The sequence below is a fragment of the Motacilla alba genome, chromosome 7 (genome assembly GCF_015832195.1).
Source record: "Motacilla alba alba isolate MOTALB_02 chromosome 7, Motacilla_alba_V1.0_pri, whole genome shotgun sequence".
NCBI lineage: Eukaryota > Metazoa > Chordata > Aves > Passeriformes > Motacillidae > Motacilla > Motacilla alba.
This window is the reverse complement of record NC_052022.1, coordinates 9,248,275-9,268,593: the sequence shown is the minus strand read 5'-3', so window position 1 is coordinate 9,268,593 and position 20,319 is coordinate 9,248,275. Positions and strand designations below refer to the sequence as shown.

At 40.6% G+C, this 20,319-nt stretch overlaps 1 protein-coding gene across 1 annotated transcript; it reads right to left on the bottom strand.

Moving 5' to 3' along the window:
* Positions 1 to 525: 525 nt before the first annotated feature.
* On the bottom strand, positions 526 to 19,467 carry LOC119703404 (protein mono-ADP-ribosyltransferase PARP14-like). Its single transcript, XM_038143304.1, has 17 exons — positions 19,212 to 19,467; positions 17,591 to 17,730; positions 17,466 to 17,499; positions 16,161 to 16,397; positions 15,382 to 15,618; positions 12,060 to 14,293; positions 11,331 to 11,561; positions 10,876 to 11,097; positions 10,392 to 10,455; positions 9,284 to 9,433; positions 8,535 to 8,597; positions 6,730 to 6,897; positions 6,400 to 6,606; positions 5,710 to 6,318; positions 5,045 to 5,190; positions 3,537 to 3,711; positions 526 to 1,927 (listed from the first exon to the last, which is right to left on the bottom strand). The coding sequence occupies exons 1-17, from the start codon at positions 19,408 to 19,410 to the stop codon at positions 1,638 to 1,640; spliced, it is 5,406 nt and encodes a 1,801-aa protein (XP_037999232.1). The 5' UTR covers positions 19,411 to 19,467; the 3' UTR covers positions 526 to 1,637.
* Positions 19,468 to 20,319: the final 852 nt, after the last annotated feature.

Below are 20,319 nucleotides of genomic sequence, written 5' to 3'. Positions count from 1 at the left end.
TTATCTTGCAGCTCCTGCTGCTTTTTTTTCAGGTATAACGAGGGCCACACAAATAGAAAGTGGTGTGTCCTGGCTCTCCAAGCTGCTTGGTGACAACAATTGGAGAAGCCAGTGGATGCCTGGTGCTTTCAGCTAAACTGAGTTGCTCTGGCTGCTGCAGTGTTTCCATGACACAGAAAAATACCCAAAAAAAAGCTGAGAAAGATTAAAAGCATCCTCACCTTTTCACAGGGAACAAAATCTATTAAAGTGGGAGTGGGTAACACTCTGCTTTGCTCTAAATGGGAATTTATGCAGGACATTTATTCGTCTGAAGTGCTGCATGGGCAGCATGCTGTAAAAAGCAGAAATATTTTATATTGCAAACTTCAGATACTGTAAACCCTCTTCCTCCTTGCAGGCAATGAGAACATCACAACAAAGTTTTAAGACAGTGTGGCAGCTATTTGCAGTACAGGTCTTTTTTTGACTAAGGCAGAAGAATTTCACCTGGAATTTGTACACACAAGTCACGTCTCTCAGACAATACAAGAAAACCATTTTGGCTTTGAAGTTTTTATTGCATCACTGTAACAAATTCAAATATGATGCAACACTTTTAAGTGACGTATGTTCCTCTTGCAGCTCAGCAATAGAATGCAGCTGTTTGAAACTACTTTTATTAAACTTTAAACGTATATATGGCTTTTGATTGGCAGTTTTAAGGTTAGGATGCGATTAAAAGTACTACTTGCAAAGATGCTATTATTTACTGTTTTTAGAGAACTTGAAAATGTTTTAAGTTGTTTAAGCATAGAAACTGAGTCTGCAAATTGGTGATTCTACAGAAGGGTTAATGCTTCAGTATTGAAAAGAAAAAAAATTTAAGTCTCTCTTTCCAGTCTTGAAAGTTGCAAAAGCAATTACTTTGTGGAAGCTGGAAGTAATGGGGTGGAGGGAGGACGACGACTACAGAGAATTCCCCTAAGAACTGGGAATGAATACAGTGATTTATACCTAAGGAATTACCAAAGTATGCCAGGGTAACAGACAGGTAGGTAAGGGGGCTGAAACAATAAATGTAAAGTGCGTGTTCATACTGGCATTCTTTTTCTTGCAGACTTTTAGCACCAACAAGGCTGAGTGGAGACCTAAGGATGACTGAAAACTCTGCTGGTGGGTGAGGTAATTAGGTAATTAGAATCACAGCACTGCTTTGATTGGAAAAGACCTTTCAGATGCCCTCAGCACAGAACATTTTAAATAAATCCTCACAAGAAGGTGCTTTATGGTGACTACTGGAAAGAGCAACATGCAGAGGTGCCCTGACCTACCCCACACCTCTTACTGCTGGCCGCAGGTAAGGCAGAGCAGCTTCCTCTCCTACCACTCCCTTCTGCCTTGTGTAGGAAGAAGTTAAAGTTGTTCTCACAGCTCTTGCCTACATCTCTGCATAACTGAACTCGAGATGTGAGTACTGAAATAGCATGCTCTAAAATATTTGCTTATGTTAGTCCGTCTGCTGGAAATTTGAAGACATATTTCAACACATGGAGAGATCAATAAAGAAGAAACCGAGCTGCAAAAAGAATTAAAAATTGCTCTGTAAATTCTTAAATGTAAAAGGCACTAGAATTTTCTAGACTATTAAGATCATTCTAGTGTTTGAAAGTAATAAGGTATTGTGGATATGCCTGAATGTCACTAAATATGACAAACATTGTTGGATTAAGCTTGTTATCAACCACACTGTCGAACAGGTCAGTAGGATCCGCTTGGCTCCTTGGTGGTGGATCCTTTAGTCCTGGTCTCCCAGTACAGTACTGCCCAGTTAGGACCCGAGCCAAATACATGTGTTTTTTGCCATTCAAATCTGGAATTGAATAAATATCCTGAGCAGAGTAACGTGCATTGACAGCAAAGTAGGTTCCATCTCCAATGACTGCAGCTGTTAGGAAAAACAACATTTTCAAATACAGTTAGTGTTCATATTCTCCTCAGAATCTCTAAAACTCTTTTTTTAACTCTGCAGAATCTGTAAATGTGGTTAGAGTTCAAATACAAAACTCTAGTACTAATCCTTTGTATAGATTCAAATATGAACCCACACAGACAGCAGTTAACTATCAACACCCAGGTTTTGACTTCCCTTTCCTATGGAGAAAAGGGCTCCTCTGTTTAGCATGGTTTAGCCTGCAATCCATCAAACTGCAATTCTTCAGAGACTTCTGGACTTATGACTATATAATTGTAATTAGTGTTTTCTAGTCACACTCCTCAGCCAAGTTAGAGGAATCACATGTCTTTGTTCAAGACAGATTTCTTTTTTCTGACATTGGTAAAAAGCTGTTCAAGCCAGACAGGTCCTTCCTATCTGGCTGCCCTGATCTTTGGATACTTTTGCTTGGCTATGCAGCCTGACAGGAGGAAAGTGTGCCTTCCCAATCATTAATCACACCCGAGATGAAAAGGTGGATGTCAATACCCACAAGCAGAGAGAGGACATGGGGATCTAGGGCTCTTGCTTCCTGAGTAAATCCAACCTCCTTACACTCCAAAGAGCAGCAAAGCAAAACTACATCTCCTCTGGCCATGTTTTAAAAAGAAGTGGTGGCTTCCCTTCCTACCTGTGTACAACCAGCATATATTTTGTGTATGCTGGGCTTCATTTATTCAAGAAAATCTCAGAGTTAGTACCTCTAAAGGATCCAGGCAGAGAAAGGTCTTTTGGATCCAGACCACATTGAAGTATAAACTAGATCTGAGTTAAGCTGCCCAGCTCTCTCAAGATCAAATCAGCCCTAGGCATGTACAACTCCGTCTTAAGGAAGAAAACATTAAGAACAAAAATTAAGGATTTTTGAAGTGAGGTTACATGACCACTAAAATCAACCAGCACCTCAATTCAGTCCACTTCCACTTCTTTGGATCCTGTCCTTCATCTTTGAGTGCTGCCAAATAATATACATAACATGACTGTAGTAAAAGAAGTGGACAGAACAAGCTTTGAACTACTGCAGAATATCTTTATGCTAAATATTTGAGTTGTCTCTAACAACTGTTAAAGGCTAAGAATTAACTAATGGATCTCACAGATTTTGTAAGCATAAAATTGGTATGGATGTGGGATCTTATACTGTCCTAATCTTTGGAGGCAACAGAAGTATTTGCACTTCTACTTTGCTACCTGTTTTTGTCTAAGAGGAGAGGAGATAGCATCAGCTAGTAGCTGTTACCTCAGCTGAGAATGTTGAACTGTGTTCCTTGTTCCTTTCTCTAAGTAAATGATACAAAACAATTCCCAGAAGCTGCCCAGGCTTCATTTCAGAGTAGGGGAACTCTTTTTGATATCCTTTACGTGGTGGCATCCAGCAACAAGTCATTAACTGAACAGAATAATTCCTCTGTCCATTTAGATTAATCTAAACAGGACTTGTTTATTATTGTGTTCTCTGATTTCGTTCAGCTTTCATGTTGTGCTGACAGCACTATAACGCTGACACCCTTGTAGCACTCACACATGCCTAGGAAATTAACTGATTTGGATAATGACTCACCATTCTTCCCAGCATACCCACGATTAAATCCATAGGAGTTAATCAACCTCAATGAGGATGCAGCTGTCCCATGAAATAGCAACTTCTCATTATTTTGATTTTTGTTCTTTTCACAGATGGATTTTTTTTTCAATTGGTATGTCTGCCAGAGGATGCGATTTTGTATTCTTTCAATCTGCAAAATTACAAAATTAACTATATTTATACTAGGGATAAATAGGGTAGGGATGAATATTTATCATGGCAGGAAAGCATTAAAATGAAATCCAACTGAAAGAATTACAGCAATTTTCACTGTGTCCTGTTAGTATGAGGTTTGGGTAGAGGAACTGAATACGTAGGCGTCCTGAAAATTCACAAACCAAAGCAGCTCATAAGAGCGTTTCAAGCTCAGTAATTTTGGGTATACATTCATCTTGCCTAGTGCACCAGGTACCCAGCAGCCATGGTAGCTGTGCACTGTCATTTCTAGAAACAGGCTGCTGTACCACTGCTAGAGGCAATGATGTAAGATGCCTTCTATACATCCTAATCATCTTTACTGGTGATTTTCTCACTAAAGGACAGAGTGTAGCAATAGCATAAGGTTGAGTTTAAGTTTCTCTTCTACATCTAAGCTTGCAAGTCAAAATTACTTCTTCTCATGTGCAGCTTAGCAACCCATAAGAAACAACTACATAAAAATCACTTGGTGGGAGGATGGATGTTGCTGGCTCCCTATGCCAACAATGTGAATATAGCTTAAGGGGAAGCAGTGTCTCTGCAGCAAAGTATAATCTTAAAGGCATTTCTGTAACAGCTTTCCACTTTTAACAGAAAAAAAACGTAATGTCTTTACTTGATTTTTTTCTGTAATACATGAATATTTTGTTCTCTTTGTGTGTTTTCATGACCATGCTCATTGAACCTCGTGATGGAAGAAAATTGTTTAAACACATTATTCTCACTCCCAATTTGATTGTACTTTCTACTATTTATCTCTTCTCTTGATTCAGAACAACTCCATTTTCTCCCTGGCAATTAAATCTCTGTGCATTGTGTTGCAGAATTCTAAATAAGCAGGATCAAATGCTGACACTGGTTAAAACTGACAGCCAAGCCTGAAAGGCTCTGGGATGACAGGAGAGAAGTTGTAAATTAGTCCAAAGCTTTATGTCAGTTTGCAAGGACTTTGCTTTGTATTCTGAATGCATTTGCTTGTGCCTTCATTTCAATATAGAATTTCCTAATTAGAAATACCATATTAACTAGAGAATACCACATTAATTGAACAAAGAGTCAGCCTGAAGACTGACGGCCACTGGTTTTGCACCATTAGATGGCAGAAATGGCACAATAGCTCTTAGGAAACTTGCTTTGATTTATATTCACTCTGTGCAGTGCTGGGGAAACGGACATACAAAAGGTGTATTGGGTTACAGACACCTTATAAGCACATATTTAGGAAGTATATTGTTTCTTGCCCAAGCATTGACATTTTCCCCCCTCCCCACCCCACATCGTATCACCTTCTCTATGTTAAAATTACTACATGTTGCCTTAAATATCTTCTCAACTGTTGCATATTCAGGATGTGATGGCTTGAGCTCCACCACTTTGACCTGCTCATTCTGCATGTCTGTCCACTCCTTAGGGAGCTCTATTGACTGCATATCTGCAAAAGAGAGGTGGAATTATTGTGACAGACAACCAGCTCAGCTCCATAGGCACATCTTACAAACCACATGCATAGAGAGGACAAAGAGGACAGCACCTTCTGCAATACTTCATTCAACAAGTACTCTTGCTCTTCCAAACATCACTGGTTCTGTAAAGGCTTTACATTTTGTCTAATTATCCCCATACCAATATCTAACTAAAACAAGCTTTAAAACCCCAGAAGAATTTAATGTATTCTTCATACACCACTTCCTTTGTCAGACTTAAGCATGAAATCTATGCTCACAAGTCACAAATATGCAGATAATATTTGCACTTAAAACTGATGTTCTGATTTCACTCATACTTCCCACTGATTATGAAACTCAAAACTCCTGGCTGAGGAAAAAAAAAAAAAGAGAGAAAAAAGCTAAGGAATACCTTACTTCTTTGGGATTCCTGAGCTTGCATTTATCCAAATCATCATTCAATAATAACTATTCAAGTTTTTTTATTTAACAAAAGTGTCATTTACCTTCATCCTTTGCCACACGTTGAAGGATTTTAGTTTTTCCTCGGTCATTAGTAGCCTTTCGAGCATTCAGATCCACCTTGTAGTTCTTGTTTTTAATTCTGACATTCAGATATTGTTTTCCAGCCATTCTGGCATGCTCCAGCTGCATATTTGTCAGTTTATCAAAAGCAACAAAGCTATCATTGCTTCCTAGATACCTCCATTCTACCAGGTTATAAAGAAGTTCTGCCTTGAATTGCTCTTCTTCAGTAGACTTAATTTTTTTGACCATTTCTTGAACTTCTAGACAAACGGAACAGACATCCCTGCTAATACCAGAAATTTTAATTTGAGGGGGAGAAAAGGTATTTAAAATCTCAATGTCGACTTGCTTTCCTCTCTGGAGATCTTCCAAAATGGCAAATTGCGTCTCATCAAAATATTCAATTGCCTCATCTGAAATAGTGCTTTCAAACTGTTCCTTTAAAATTAAATCCTTTATCCAGGACTCAGTTGCATCCACCTTTTCTTGGCTTTTTCCACAGATTTGAAATGTGACTATATTAACTTTCTTCTCTAAAATCATGGACTTTTTCTTCTCAGAAGATTGTTTTCTGCCCCAAAAAAATGCTGTGGATAAATACATCAATTATTAGTGGTAAATAAAAGAACTTCAATTTTATTTGCCTATGCACACAGAAAACAACTTACATTTAAACATGGATAACCATGATTCGGTTGTGGATGAACCTGAATCTTCTCTTTTCTTCATGCTTTCATAAAAGTCCATGAGCATATTTGTCTGGAAGATCACGATCTTAATTGCCTGTAAATGCTGTACTGATTTTTGTCTTGCAAATTCCACAATAGCATCCAACATTTCATCAGCTACCTTGGCTGAACTCAGTCCTGCTTGACCTAAACAAAAATAAAAGGCACATATCAGTGAACAATTTTTGTGCAAGTCTACTGTTACCCATATTAAGTTTGTCTGTTTCTGAACTACCCCATCACACATTGCTTTCCCAAGAAAACACAGACCTGTTCCAATAGCTGGGAAGGCAACAGATTTGTACCTCCTTCGTTCACATTCATGAAGCACTTTGGAGACCTCACTCTTCACCTGGTTACCAGTAATCAAATGGATGATTTTATTGCACAACAGGTTCCCACCCTGAGTAGTAATAAAGCCACTTTCATGCTGCCCAGCTGGAAGAGAGAAGATAAAGAAGGAGACATTATATTCACAAAGTGGCAATCTCTTTTGGTAGTATTTTCTGTTATACTGGTAGTACAAGAGAAATGGAAAAAGTGGAAAGAAATCCAATGTGAGCTATTTTATTGTGGGTTTACTTGATTATGATTCTCTTTTTAAATAATCTGCAGAGTTTCTTTGAGAAATTAATTCAGGTAAATGTGTGTTTTCTAATTTCCTAAGACCTCTGCTACAAAATATTTTCCTATTATGTACAACATAAGAATTTTTGATGACTTTGAATACATCTCATTTCTATTTAAAAGCATGCCAAATTAATTTATATGTGAAAACCTTTCTTACGCCACTTATTCCTTAAAAGTCTGAATTCTTATACTGCAGCAGAGGTGAGTGATTAAAATAATATCATTAAGATTATGACCAACCGTTTTAAGAACCGTATGGAATTTTTAAAAAGATGTTTGTGGTTTCTCAGAGCACTCCTGTTTGCCTACAAAATGGAGTCATGTTGGGAGGATGAATGGACTGATGAGCACAGAGCTCCAGACCACCTCACAGATCAAGAAGGTAATGACTGTAAGATGCTCTGCAAGCACTGAGATCAGACTGATAAATTTACTTTGAGAAAAAGCTTTATCTGCCAGGTGATTTTCTTATGACCCTCAGGATTTTCTGAAGAATATTTTGTACATGAAGGTAAGAAGTAATTTGGAATGTTGTAAGGCAGTTTTAGGTTCCTGCCAACATTGTAATTTCTTTGCTTTGCCCATTCCAACAAAAAAAGTAAAACTGTACTGGCACTAGGAGATTTATTTTAAGTTGAGGGTAAGGAATATTTCATAGTAGTATGTTGATAAGGCCTTGCTCTGGGGTGGAGTTTCCTTGGGAACTGAGCAGGGCTTAGCTCTGCATGGGAATGCAGACATGAGCATATTTACCAAACAAATTGGAGCCAAGGCTTTTATCTTGTCCCCTGCAAAGCATTTTGGAAATCAGAAAGACATAAAAACAGTTCTTTGGAATGAAAGAAAAGGAAAATCAGTGTAATAGTTCTGAGAACAGAGACATTTGCCTGATTTGAAGTTAATGATATATCTATGTTTGTACAAATGTTCCTACAGAGCCAAAAGCTGAGGAAAAAATCCAGGATACTCCATCTTGAAAATCAGTTTCCAGACTCAGAGCAGGCACATTTAGGTTATGCATCTAAAATGTCCCTTTCTGTGCTTGTAAAGACCAACCACAAGGAGCTCGAATTTTACTTCTCTACCGATCTTGCAGAATGCAGTCTATGGAAGAACTTATGATCAGGGTTGTCCTGATTTCAGCTGGGATAGAGTTAGTTTTCCTCTTAGGAGCCAGTTCAGGACTGTGTTTTGGATCCAGTATGAGAATAAAGTGTGTAACACACAGATGTTTTAGTTGTTGCTAAACAACTACAAAAAGAAAAATTCTCAAGGTGTATGTCAAAACAAGAAGGGGACTTTTCAAAGTTCCTAAAAGTGAAAGCTGTGTTATTCAGAGAAAATAATTATGTCAGAGTAGAGAATTATAAAGTAACTTTAAGTTTTCAGAGAGAATGACAACAACAAAAAAAGAATTATCAAAAAAATAGTAGGCTTTAACATACCATATTGAGCACATTCCTGTGTTACCTGGGAACCAGCAGCATCCATAATTGCTTTGAACACCCCTTAAATCACACAAGAAAAGCACACACATTGATTAAGTCTCCACAACTATCTCTACTCAAAACTCTACCCGATTTTTGTACCCTAAGAATACCCTAAATTGCTTTATGGCAAGATACCACAAAGTTCAAAACTGTGACAGTTTCCCTAAGTACTGTCCATGACACATAGCTTTGGCTGCAGAGAGAACATTTCCTTCACTGCTGGTTAGAAGTCATTAAGAACAACTCCTATTTCATTGTTCCATTCACCAAACCCTCACCAAACTCTCCAATGGCTTTGCACTGGTATCATTTGGTACCTTGCATGCTTATAATTCACTATGTGAAAATCCTCTGCTTCTTATAGGGTGCTTTACTTAACCAGAGCTTTGTCTTCCAATGAAACATTTTAGGATAAGAGCATTTTTTCAGAATTATACCTAATCTAAAAATTCCATTTAAACACTTTTGGTTTTAAGCAAGAAAAATACAGTCAGATGCCTTCTGTTTGAAAATGAAATCCAATATTCAGCATGTGTAAAAAAACTGTTTAAGATCTATTTCCTGGCCAATCATAACTCTTTATGAAAATAACTCGTCTGAAAAATACTTCATAAAAGTTTCCCTTGTGGACAGTTCTTTCCTGTATCCCCTTCTGAAAACTAGCTCAGATTTATTGCAAAGGAACTACATCTTCAATATAATACCTGTTTTGGCATCAAATGATGGATTTGCTATGTTTACAATAACCTCTGTCTTTTCCTTGGTAATATCTCCACTAATTACTTGCAGTGTGATGGAACCAATCTTCATTTCATGAACTCCCAACCGTTCAGCAGAAACAGGCCTAATGAAACCTGCAAGGGAAAGAAAAATACATTAAACCACTTCTCCCCTTTAGTTTGGGTAATATTCTCTTCCGCTGATTGAAACTTCTACTTATCCCTTAAAGAATATGCTCTAGCTCAGTTTGATGGATGTAGAGTGTCTCTGTTTTTCTCTTTATTCCATTTCTGAAAGCTGAAAGGCACAGTATTCTTCCTGTTTGTGCTGTGAAAATGAAACCATTTCTACTCCTGTAAATGTATGCAATATTAATTCAGAAAATGGCTTCAGGATTTATCTGATCTGACCAGCTCTGTAACAGAGTTTCCTGAATTAATTCTTACAAGAAATCCAGCTTAAGTGTTGCCAGTAATGGAGATCAGATCACATCCTTTTTGGAAGTTATTTCATATTTACCTTCATGGATACAAAACTATTCCTTCCTTCTAGTCTAAACTTATCTAACCTAGCTCATATTTTATCTGCCCACTCTTAACTTCATCTCTCTGATACTCAGCAACTGAGGAGGAAGAGCTTTATATCCTTACAAATAAGCCTCTGCCCTTGATGAAGTACACTCATGTTTTGGCTATTGTGTCCCACTACTGTCAATTAATGAATGGAAAGGAAATTATCCACTCTGTATATATAAATACATATATGTAGGAGATTAAAGCTACAGAAATACATGCTATTTATGCTTTGTTTGGCCAAGGGATTGCAAGTTCTTATATCCTTTAAACAGGACAAACTACTGTGTCTCCTATCAGAATACCCTTTTTGTTTTGATGAGACTGGCCTCACTGAGAGTTCAGCATGCCCTCAACAAAAGAAATTCCTCCCTAAGAGTTCTACAAATGACACTTAAGAATGCAAGTCCATTAGGAGGACAAAAATTGCCCTGTGCCCTGATGACATTTCTTTTGTTTCCTGATACACATAAAACCACTAAACAGCATTTACATTCTGTCCCACCCCTACACAACTTACTTGGCTGTGCTGCCGCAGCATTGCAACTTTCATCTGCCCTAAGGGCTAGTTCAGTGGTAAAAGCCTAAGAAGAGACAAAAAGGATCCAGGATAGTATTTCACAGTATGTACACTGAATGTTTCTGTAATTAACATTACCAGTCTTGTAGCTCTTGCTGAGACACCTCACACATTTTACAGTCATATTTAAGTGTTAATAACAGCAGAAGACCGAGTGTGGACAGTGTGATAAGAGATAGCTCTGCATTGCTAGAACTCCTCTGGCAAAAGATGAGGGAGCATCTACAGGCTTTTACAGTGCCAACAGCAAGGCCAATTTTATCTGCAGCTTCTGCTTGCTGAGAGTTTTTATTTCAGAGACACTGGAAAGACATCCCATTCTCACTGGCCCACAGCAGTAAGAAAGTAGTATAAGTAAAACAGATTATTAAAGTGTAACTAGAGCAGTATGTTACAAAGACAGATTTGTCCTGAGAAGAACTACCTGAATGCTATCAAGATCTTGTGGTTGCAAGAGAAAGTGTACTTCCCGGAGATTCTTCAGAGTGTGACTACTACTGAACCTGAATACTGCATCAAACATTAACTTAGAAACAATGATTTTAGGAAATCCAAATCCTCCAGTCCCAATGGCTGGGAAAGTGATCGAATTCAGTCCAAGATCTTCAGTTTTCTTCAAGCAGAAATTGATTGCATCTTCTAGGTCCTGTAAAACACAGCAAAGGTACTATTTTTTCTAAAGGCATGATCTATTATTAGTTCCAAAGAAACTGGTATGATAAGCAGCTCTGAGTGCATCAAGGCATCTTTAAGGTCACTCCAACGGAAGAAAATGCAGTCAAGTAATATAAATTAACTATATTTAAACCTGAAATTTCAGGTCAGAGCCCAAATAAATATGTAGCTGGGGTGGATGGGGAGTTAATAATTAAAATATACCTTATTTGTCTTTGCTCCGCCCCACTTGGGTATTATGGCATGAAAGATGGACTTGCAAGCCATAGCATATCCACTGGTGCAGATCACACTCCCAGGACCAGCAACCTGACTTTTTTTCTTGGTGTCAAACTCATCTTTAAGAGCTGGCCCAGCTCTTTCCAGCACGGCTTTGCAAAGAGGCCCCTCACCAAACTGCAGATCTGTGCCAACGCTGTTGACAACAACATCCGTCTGCAACGAGAGTACAATGAAAACAGCTACAGCTAGAATTCAAGTGAAAATATGCACCAAGATTAAAAGCCCTACCAATGCAACACACAGCAGCAAAAGAGACAAGATGCCAGTGGACACCCAAAACAGCGGCCCAGACAGGTATCTATTTCCCCTAATATCCAGCCAAGATAGTTACTTTCACAAGTTCTTTAGTATTTCCCCTTTAGGAAAGAAAAACCCAGCTCTTTTACATGATGGCCTTAGATCTGGAAAACAAATAAGATCTAGCTGGGAAATGAAACATCCGGGAATTCACATCTGCCCTCTAGAAATGGCTGCAGTGACAGATCTCAACCTACACTCAAGTTTTGCAAGCTTGCATCCTTGTGTAGCTAGCACACAGCTGTTCTTTACTTATGTAGCAAGTACTTGTAAAACCTACTGTCTGTCCTTTTTCCTTTAAATTGAAAGATCTTACCATCAAGTTAGAAAGGAGACAGAAAAGTAAAGACTTACCACAGCTTCCTGAATATTTTTCTTCTCCACTCGGATGCAAAGTCCTTCATTTGTTGTAACCATCTTCAGATCCCCTTTTCTATTCTCCTTCTGGCTTTTTTTTGGCATCAGCCGTTTTGGGGAGAATGATTCAGGTGAAAATACTTTTTTTACTGTCTCACTCAGAACCTGAACAATTTCTTCTGAATTACTCACAAGATGGATCTCCTTCAAGCTTCTGCCCTCCATTAATTCTTCCAAGGTCTCCCTGATGGAGGACACAATTGAATCCGCACAGATCTGTGGTGGAAAGCCAAAAATCCCTCCACTTATAGCAGGCAGAGCTATGGAATAATGATTGTATATATCAGCTAGTTGTAGACATTTTTTCACTGTCTTCCTCAACAACCACACGCACTTTTGTGATTCCTTCGCGTTCCACCTGGGCCCGACAGCGTGGATGACGTTCTTGCAGGGCAGTTTCCCGGCGCGGGTCATCACTGCGTCACCAGGCTGCAAATTCCCCTGCTTCCTCACCAGCTCATCGCACTCCTCCTGCAGTGCTGGCCCAGCTGCTCTTGATAGAGCATCAGCCAGGCCAGCAGTGTGTTTTAACTCTTCATTAGATGCATTCACCACAACATCAACAGGGTAGTCACACAAGTCACCTCTGTACACTGCTACCATAATTCCACCTGGCAGGTTTTTTTCACAGTAGACTTTTCTTTTCACTTTATCACCAGCTTTTCCACCCTTCTTTTCTTCTTCTTCCTTAATCCTAATGAAACAGCTAAATTTCTGCTTTGCTTCTAAAACACATAAATCTTTCCTCTCAGTGAAGAACTCCTTTGCCCCTGGTTTATCAATTGGCACATTTTTTGAGTAAAGGGATGAGACAGTTTTTTCAAACATGATGAATGCTTCTGGCACTTCTGCTCTTGGTCCCCTCAGAGAAATACATGGTGTCTTGGTGTCAAAACATACTGTCACACCTTTCCTCTTCAATTCTTCACAAACGCCAGACTTCTCATTCTCTACAAACTGCACTACTACCTCTGATTTAGCTGGGATTACTTTTTCAATTATTATGTTTCTATCTACAAAAGCATTAAGTGTATGATAAAACTCTGTTACAGCCTTAGAAAAGCCAGCAAGAATCATTTTATTTTCTTTTCCAGACTGCCAAGTGATAACAATTTCCTGGGAAGAATATTTCTTACTCAAGGAGAGAAGAAGATTCCCCCACTGATCCTTTTTAGTGACTTCACCATTCTCCACATTGATGCACTTGTATTGTAAACCTGTTTTTATTTGCTTCTCTGCTTCTAGAAGATCTTTGTGAGCATCTCCATATAGCAACACAGTATCATCCTGAAGTTCATAAAAAGCATTAATTTTTTCCCTAATGAATAACAGATCTGATGTTTTTTTATTATCTACACACTGTAGATAGTGGAAAACATGGGAGTCAATGGTAAGTGATGCACATGGCATATTCATTACCTTTTCCAGTAACTCAGCTTTGATTTTATATACTTCTGCAGGTAATCCACACAACAGAACAGTCTTTTTTTTGTCATCATAGAAGAGCTTTAGGCATGGATATTCCTTCTGAATATTCTCTTCTAACCCAGCATTGTGCAGCACAGCATACTTCCCTGGGATCACTGACACAGAAATTTCCATGCTCTGTTTTTCCCTTTCACTTTGCTTCATGCATTCCCTCACTTCTTTCTCTGCACTGTCCACTGCTGCTCTGTTGCCTGCAATCACCACCATCTCCTCAGAAATGTCACTTATCATCAGAGCAACATCTTTTGACAACCTTTTTTTCACATCTTCCCAACCGGATGAATTGACTTTACATTTTATAGCTATGTAACGTGCCATGATACGCGAGAACTCAGTGGAGGCATCTTGCTGCCATGTCTTGAGCAACTTAATCACTGGCTTGTTCTGCTTGCAGAGAGTTGGTGATGGGCACAACATAACTTCTGGGTTTGCACAGTCTGCTTGGGGCCACTTGAGCTCAGAGTGGCAAACTGCCATTTCCTGGTTTATGTCCTGGGTCAGACTGGCATGCCTTTGTAAAAACTGCCATACATATGGGTCTAGTGGCACCCCAATGGGGTCTGGCATCTTGAAAGCTGGTCTTTCTTGTCCGTAGAGAGCTGTTCCCAGGGAGTGGTAATATGGATGCACAGAAATCAGTGTCTGCTCCAGTAAATGTTTCTTTTCCAGGACCGTGGTTAGATCTGAAAATCAGTGCACATATGTACAAACAAACATATCATTAACTTCAAATCAGGCAAATGTCTCTGGTCTTAGAATGATTACACTGATTTTCCTTTTCTTTCATTTCAAAGAGCTGTTTTTATGTCTTTCTGATTTCCAAAATGCTTTGCAGGGGACAAGATAAAAGCCTTGGCTCCAACTTGTTTGGTAAATATGCTCATGTCTGCATTCCCATGCAGAGCTACACTCTGCTTGTTTCCCAAAGAAACTCCACCCCAGAGCAAGGCCTTATCAACATACTACTATGAAATATTCCTTACCCTCAACTTAAAATAAATCTCCTAGTGCCAGTGCAGTTTTACTTTTTTTTTGCCATTTTTGTTAGAATGGACAACGCAAAGAAATTATAATGTTGGCAGGAACTTAAAACTCCATTACAGTGATCCAAATTACTTTTTACCTTCATATACAAAAAATTCTTCAGAAAATCACCTGGCAGATAAAGCTTTTTCTCAAAGTAAATTTACTAAGCCAGGAGTCTCCTAACAGATATTTACCAGAAGTTGCACTGGCACAAAAACCGGATAGTGATTCGAGGAATGCAAGAAATAGTAACAAGATTGTTCTTTAGCCCTGTTCTTCCCTGACAATGAAGATATTTGACTTAATTAGCTTGAAATGAGGATATTTGACCTTATTTAGTTTCTGAAAGTTAACTGTGTCACTAAGTCATTGTGTCACTAAGTCATTGATCTAGTAACATTCTGCTCTGTCCCTCTACCTGTAAGTACCATTAGTTTTATATTGCATATAAAAACCTCTGCAAATGGAGAAAGAACAGCAGTGAGAAAAACCCATGGATAAGGCACATATTAAATAAACCTTTGGTAACAAAAACCAAAACAAACAAACAAGACCTCCCCCAATAGATACTGAAGCCCTAGACATGCAGCAGTATTTCTACATCCAGAGCACTTCCTAGGAACAAGACAGTGTAAACTGACTTCAGCAACAGAAAGCCAGGCTTCTCCTAATGCCTATATTTTTAGTAACTTTCTTGCAGGTTATCTGCTTGTGAGAACCTTGGGGAGGCAAAGGACAGAGTTACCTTTGTGGTCACAGAATGTAATGATGGCTGAGTTCTCCTCGGGGAAGAGCTGGACATCTGACACGGGCCCCCCTCCATTCCGTGTGCTCTCAAAGTACACTGTGAGGTAGTCTGTGGAAATGCTCTCTGGTAGGTTTTCGGCCTTGATGCTCTGTGTTGATTCAAGAAGCCGGGCAGTCATGTTGAATTCTCTGACCCTCTTGTGCTGTGAACATTTTTCGACAAATTCCTTAGTATCTGTAAACAGAAGAGCAGTATGAACTGACCATGCTTTCCTGTGACATTATCAGCCCTGGCTATCACTTCAGGCAGAGAAATGAGCAGAGTCAACTCCCTGGAACAAAACTGTCTCTGGTGCCAAATAACTCTGTGTTGTAAAAAAAAGGGAAAAGCACACAACCATGTTACTCTCTGCTATTCACAACCACTATGTCTCTTTTCTGACCTCATAAGTATATTGTCTTCTCCAAAGGAGACTTTATATAATCCCCACACTCAGTGCACTTTAAATTCTTCTTCATCGAATCCAAAATAAGATAGAAACAACAAAACATTCTAATACAATTTAACTTAATAAAGATGCCACCATTTTCTTTTTTCAGTGTAACATTTGGATCATAGGCACTTTTTTGGGGCTGCATATAAGATTTTTTTTGGGAGACTGCAATCCAGGTGCCTTTTTAAAACAGACCGGATCTCTAATGGGAGAGGAATCAAGCTCTGAAAGCTATTACTCATGCTTATACATGGAAATTAATAATGGTGTCATCCTGTCTTACCAATATTTTTTATAAAGGTTGCTACAGCAACATTTATTTCAGGTATCAGTTCAACAGTAAAGTCAGTGTCTTCAGTCAGGCCACTGATGTTCTCCAACAGCATCTCTAAGCACTTTGGCTGGCATCTCTCTATGTTCTCAAATACCACCGAAGGCAAGGCCTCTGCAGAGTCAACCTCCTCCTGGAGTTCACTGTTTGGAACAAAACTCTCAGCTTTCTTCAAGGCTTTTGTATCATCTGCAGCAGAAAGATAAGCCACAAAAATGTTGGTACACATTTCCTGGAATAAACATATTCTTCTTACCCTTTCTCTCCTTTCCTTTCCCAAGAAAAGAAATTGCTAACCAAACAAATACTGCAGGGTACTCCTGAACATTTTGAGATCCAAAACAGCCCAGATGCAATACTCTGCAGGGCTGCAGGCAGCTTTTTGGTGGCACAAAACCAGACCTGCGTAAACATGTCTAATGTAACTGGTATGACTCTGACCTGGTCAGAGACTTAACAGAACTCAAGTCCATTGAGATAACAGGCCACAGCTGCTCAGATGTCAGTAAGGGTTGGGAGAGACCTTGCAGCCTCTGCATATGTTTCCCAGCCCCGTGCAGGCAAAACAAGCCTGGACATAGCTCAGGACATCCACAGGCACCACAGGTCACAAGTAGCTTTGTGCGACTTGGTGTAAAGCCTCCTGATGACCACTGTGCCCTGCCATCAGTGCAGCATGACAGCGCTGGAGGGCCCGTGTGCACAAAGGGCTGACAGGGATGCAATAGCATTTTGCAAATAGAAAATATATCAGAGGTGCCCCCAGATGTCCGGGGTCTGCCAGAGGCAAGCACATCACCAGCTTTGCAGACAGATGAAGGCAGAGGTGTGAGAGAACCTCCAAACTGGAATGCCCAACAGGCCGGCTCTGCCTGCTCACCAAGGTACAAAAACTACTGATACCAAACCCACAACATTTCCAGAAGACAACTGCCTTTGAAGGCCTACCACCACCAAGAAGAAGAAAACTAAAGAAAGAAGCAACGGTTCTTCAGATGCTAGTTACTAATTTCTAGACTGCTGAAAGAGTCATCTCCTCCACTCTGCCCAATGAAGAAAATACCAAAAAGCCAAAACTGAAAGCCAGGCTGACCCAAGGAAGCAACTGAGAGCCGGATCTGAAGACTTCTAGGTTCCTCTCTAGTATAACTACAAAATAAATGACAACTTGGAGAGCTGGAAGCCATGTGTGGAGAAAAGCACCAACACTTTTGTTTTATGAAGAATCAGCACATAGAGTGATGGATAACATTTTACCTTTTGTTTGAAGGCTGCTCATGCCATCCAAACCCTAAAATAAAACGAAAGCCAAATATCAGTGACAGATTAGACACTCTCACCACTATTTCAAAGCTCTGGTTAAGATTACAATTTTTATTCACCTTTGTGGGAACTGATTTTTCTTCAAATGTCTCCTCTTTAGTAGCTTGTGCTGTTTCAGGCTCTGTGACAATCAACTTCAATTTTCCTCCTCCTTCCAAATGCAACTGATGAGACTGTCTCACAAGAACTCGTTCCTTGACTAAATAAAAGCAAAAATGCCCAGTGAAAATCCGAATGGAAACACAGCTTTACATTGCATGGCACTTTCCCACCGTTATGACACCATCGTGGTTTAAGAAATGTATTCTGCAATTTATTGTTCTCACTGAAACCTCGCTGCTCGTTTCACTTCCCCCTCCTTCCCCCCTCTGTGGCAGGATGGAGAGGAGAACTGAAGGCACAAAAACATGAAGCATTACAGGGCGAGATGAGAACAATAAACTACAAACAGCAACGAAGTAAGAAAAACGAGCGGGAACAACATGAGTACTGATAACAGAGTGTACACAACAGGTGAACCATTCATGGGCCGCTGCTCAATCCTCCCTGAACTTGGCAAAACGTGGAAAAACTCCCTCCCTTTCCGTGCCTGTCACACTGCACGGCTAAGGGGGGATCGAATTCCCCCAGGGAGCCGGCTCCTGGAAAAGTTAGCCTTGCTTTGGCAGCAACAAGGATATACAGATATACCGTCCCGCGAAATGAAAGAACTTGAAACTCATAACGCTGACGCAGAATGCACACGGCTTTCTTCCTTAAAAAAAATTTTAAAAAGGAGAACAGCAGAGGACATTACTGCCGCGAAAAACTGCCAGAGATGCAATACTCGGCTCTTATCACGGGTTTCATGGTGGTAACTGCAGAGTCCCAGTACCGGCCCCCCAGGCCTTGAGCATCCTCTTCCAGACAGTGCCGAAGTGCCTTGGGGCTGTATGTCCTGAACTTACCAGCAGGGAGAGCCAGCAACTGGGAAGCACGTTAAGGCAAGAAAAGGAAAAATTGTACATAGGTATCTGTGTGTTTCAGCACATACGTGCATGTCTGTGTATACATTTAACTCAACTGCAGCTAAATCCTTTCCAGCTTGCTGCAAGTTTACAAAAATATGTGCATGTTACAGATGTCATATTTTTGATATATATCTGTAACTAATCTAATTGTTAGGTTAATATAAGATTTATTATTCCGAGTGCAGTTTAGAGAATACTACTGTACATCAAGATGAGTATGCATGTATATATTCCTCCTAGGATATATTCATTCGCTTACAGACTTTATGCCAAACACAATCCAGAGGCTAGTACTAAGCACCAAATCGAAGCATATATGCTTAGAATGTAAATATCACATTCTGAGTTAGAAGGGACCCACAAAGATCGAGTCCAACTTTTGGACCTGCACAGGACATCCGCAAGAATCACACCAAGTGACAGACTGTCTATCCTATATTGTACAGGAGGGGGCGCACACGACAACCGATAGCGCACATCAGGTACCCGCGGGATATATTGTTACATCGTATGCAACAACTAAGAACATGCTAAAAGTATCTTTTACCTTGCAGAAAGTTTAGACTTGTGATTTACGACCCCAACCCCCCCGCAGGGAGCCCACACGCTAATCCCGGCCCTGCCCTCCCCGGGTCCCTTCTCCCCGCTCCGGCCCGGCCCTGTCGCTCACCCTCGGGGCGGGCGAAGCAGACGAGGATGTGCCCGGCCCCGGTGTCGGCCCCGGCCCGCAGCTCGCACTCGCCGCCGCCCGAGCGCTTCTGGCTCTGGAAGTAGCAGAGCAGCTTCTTCCTGAGCGCGGCCGGCGGCTCGGCGGGGCCCCAGTCCCCTCGCACCAGCAGCGGGAAGGAGCACGGCCGCTGCCCCTCCATGGCTGCCCCACGGCTCCTCTCCCGCCGCTTTCGCTTTCGCTTCCCCGCGCACCGGGGCGCGGCTTTTCCCGGCAATCACGAGCCTTTCGTGGCTCCTCTGCCGCCTCTCTCGGTAGCCCTGCCCCAGGCCGCCTCCTCAGCCCCCCCAGACACAGCTTCTTAAATGCCCGACGGCTCCGCTCCCCCTGGAACATCCGAAGCACCCCCTCGCCTCATCAAATGCCCCGCTTGCCCCTCTGCCAGGGGCTGGGCTGCTGCCCCAGGAGAAGTTCTTCCACCGGCTCCGCAAGAGGACAATCCTCACACAGAGTCGAGGCATTTGATTCATCCACAGTTCTGCACAGAGAGGGGGCTGCGTTGCAAATCCACAAAGCCAGCATGGCGACTACCAAACTTTAGGAAAAAGTGGCATTAATGTTCATTGGCTACAGGTTACTTACTTCTCTTTTTAATTAGTATTCTATCTATGGTTGATTAATGATTCTCTTGCTTCTCATGCTAATTAGTTCACATGCTCAGTGTTTCTCTTCTTTGGGTCAGTAGCCATGAGTTGGTGGACACCATCTCCCCTTGCTGGAATTACCTTGGCTGATTCAGCATGCTTGCCGAGTTGCCTTTATTAGTTTCTTATCTTGACGCTTCTGCCAAATGTCCCTGTGGCCTGTAAATCCTGCCTGCATTCTTTGTGCCCACAATCAGTGGTAAATAGTTCTTCCCAAGCCTTGTTAACCTCCTCCTAAGTCTCAAATCACCAAAACATGTTGAGCCCTGAACCTCAACAAGGCAATTCTACTAACAAGCAATTTGTTTTCCTAACACCTGGACATCAGTTAGAGCTTACTTGCTAGCTACCTGTTTATTGGATGAAATCTCCTTTCCTGTTGATTCAACTTGAGAGTGTACAAAGAC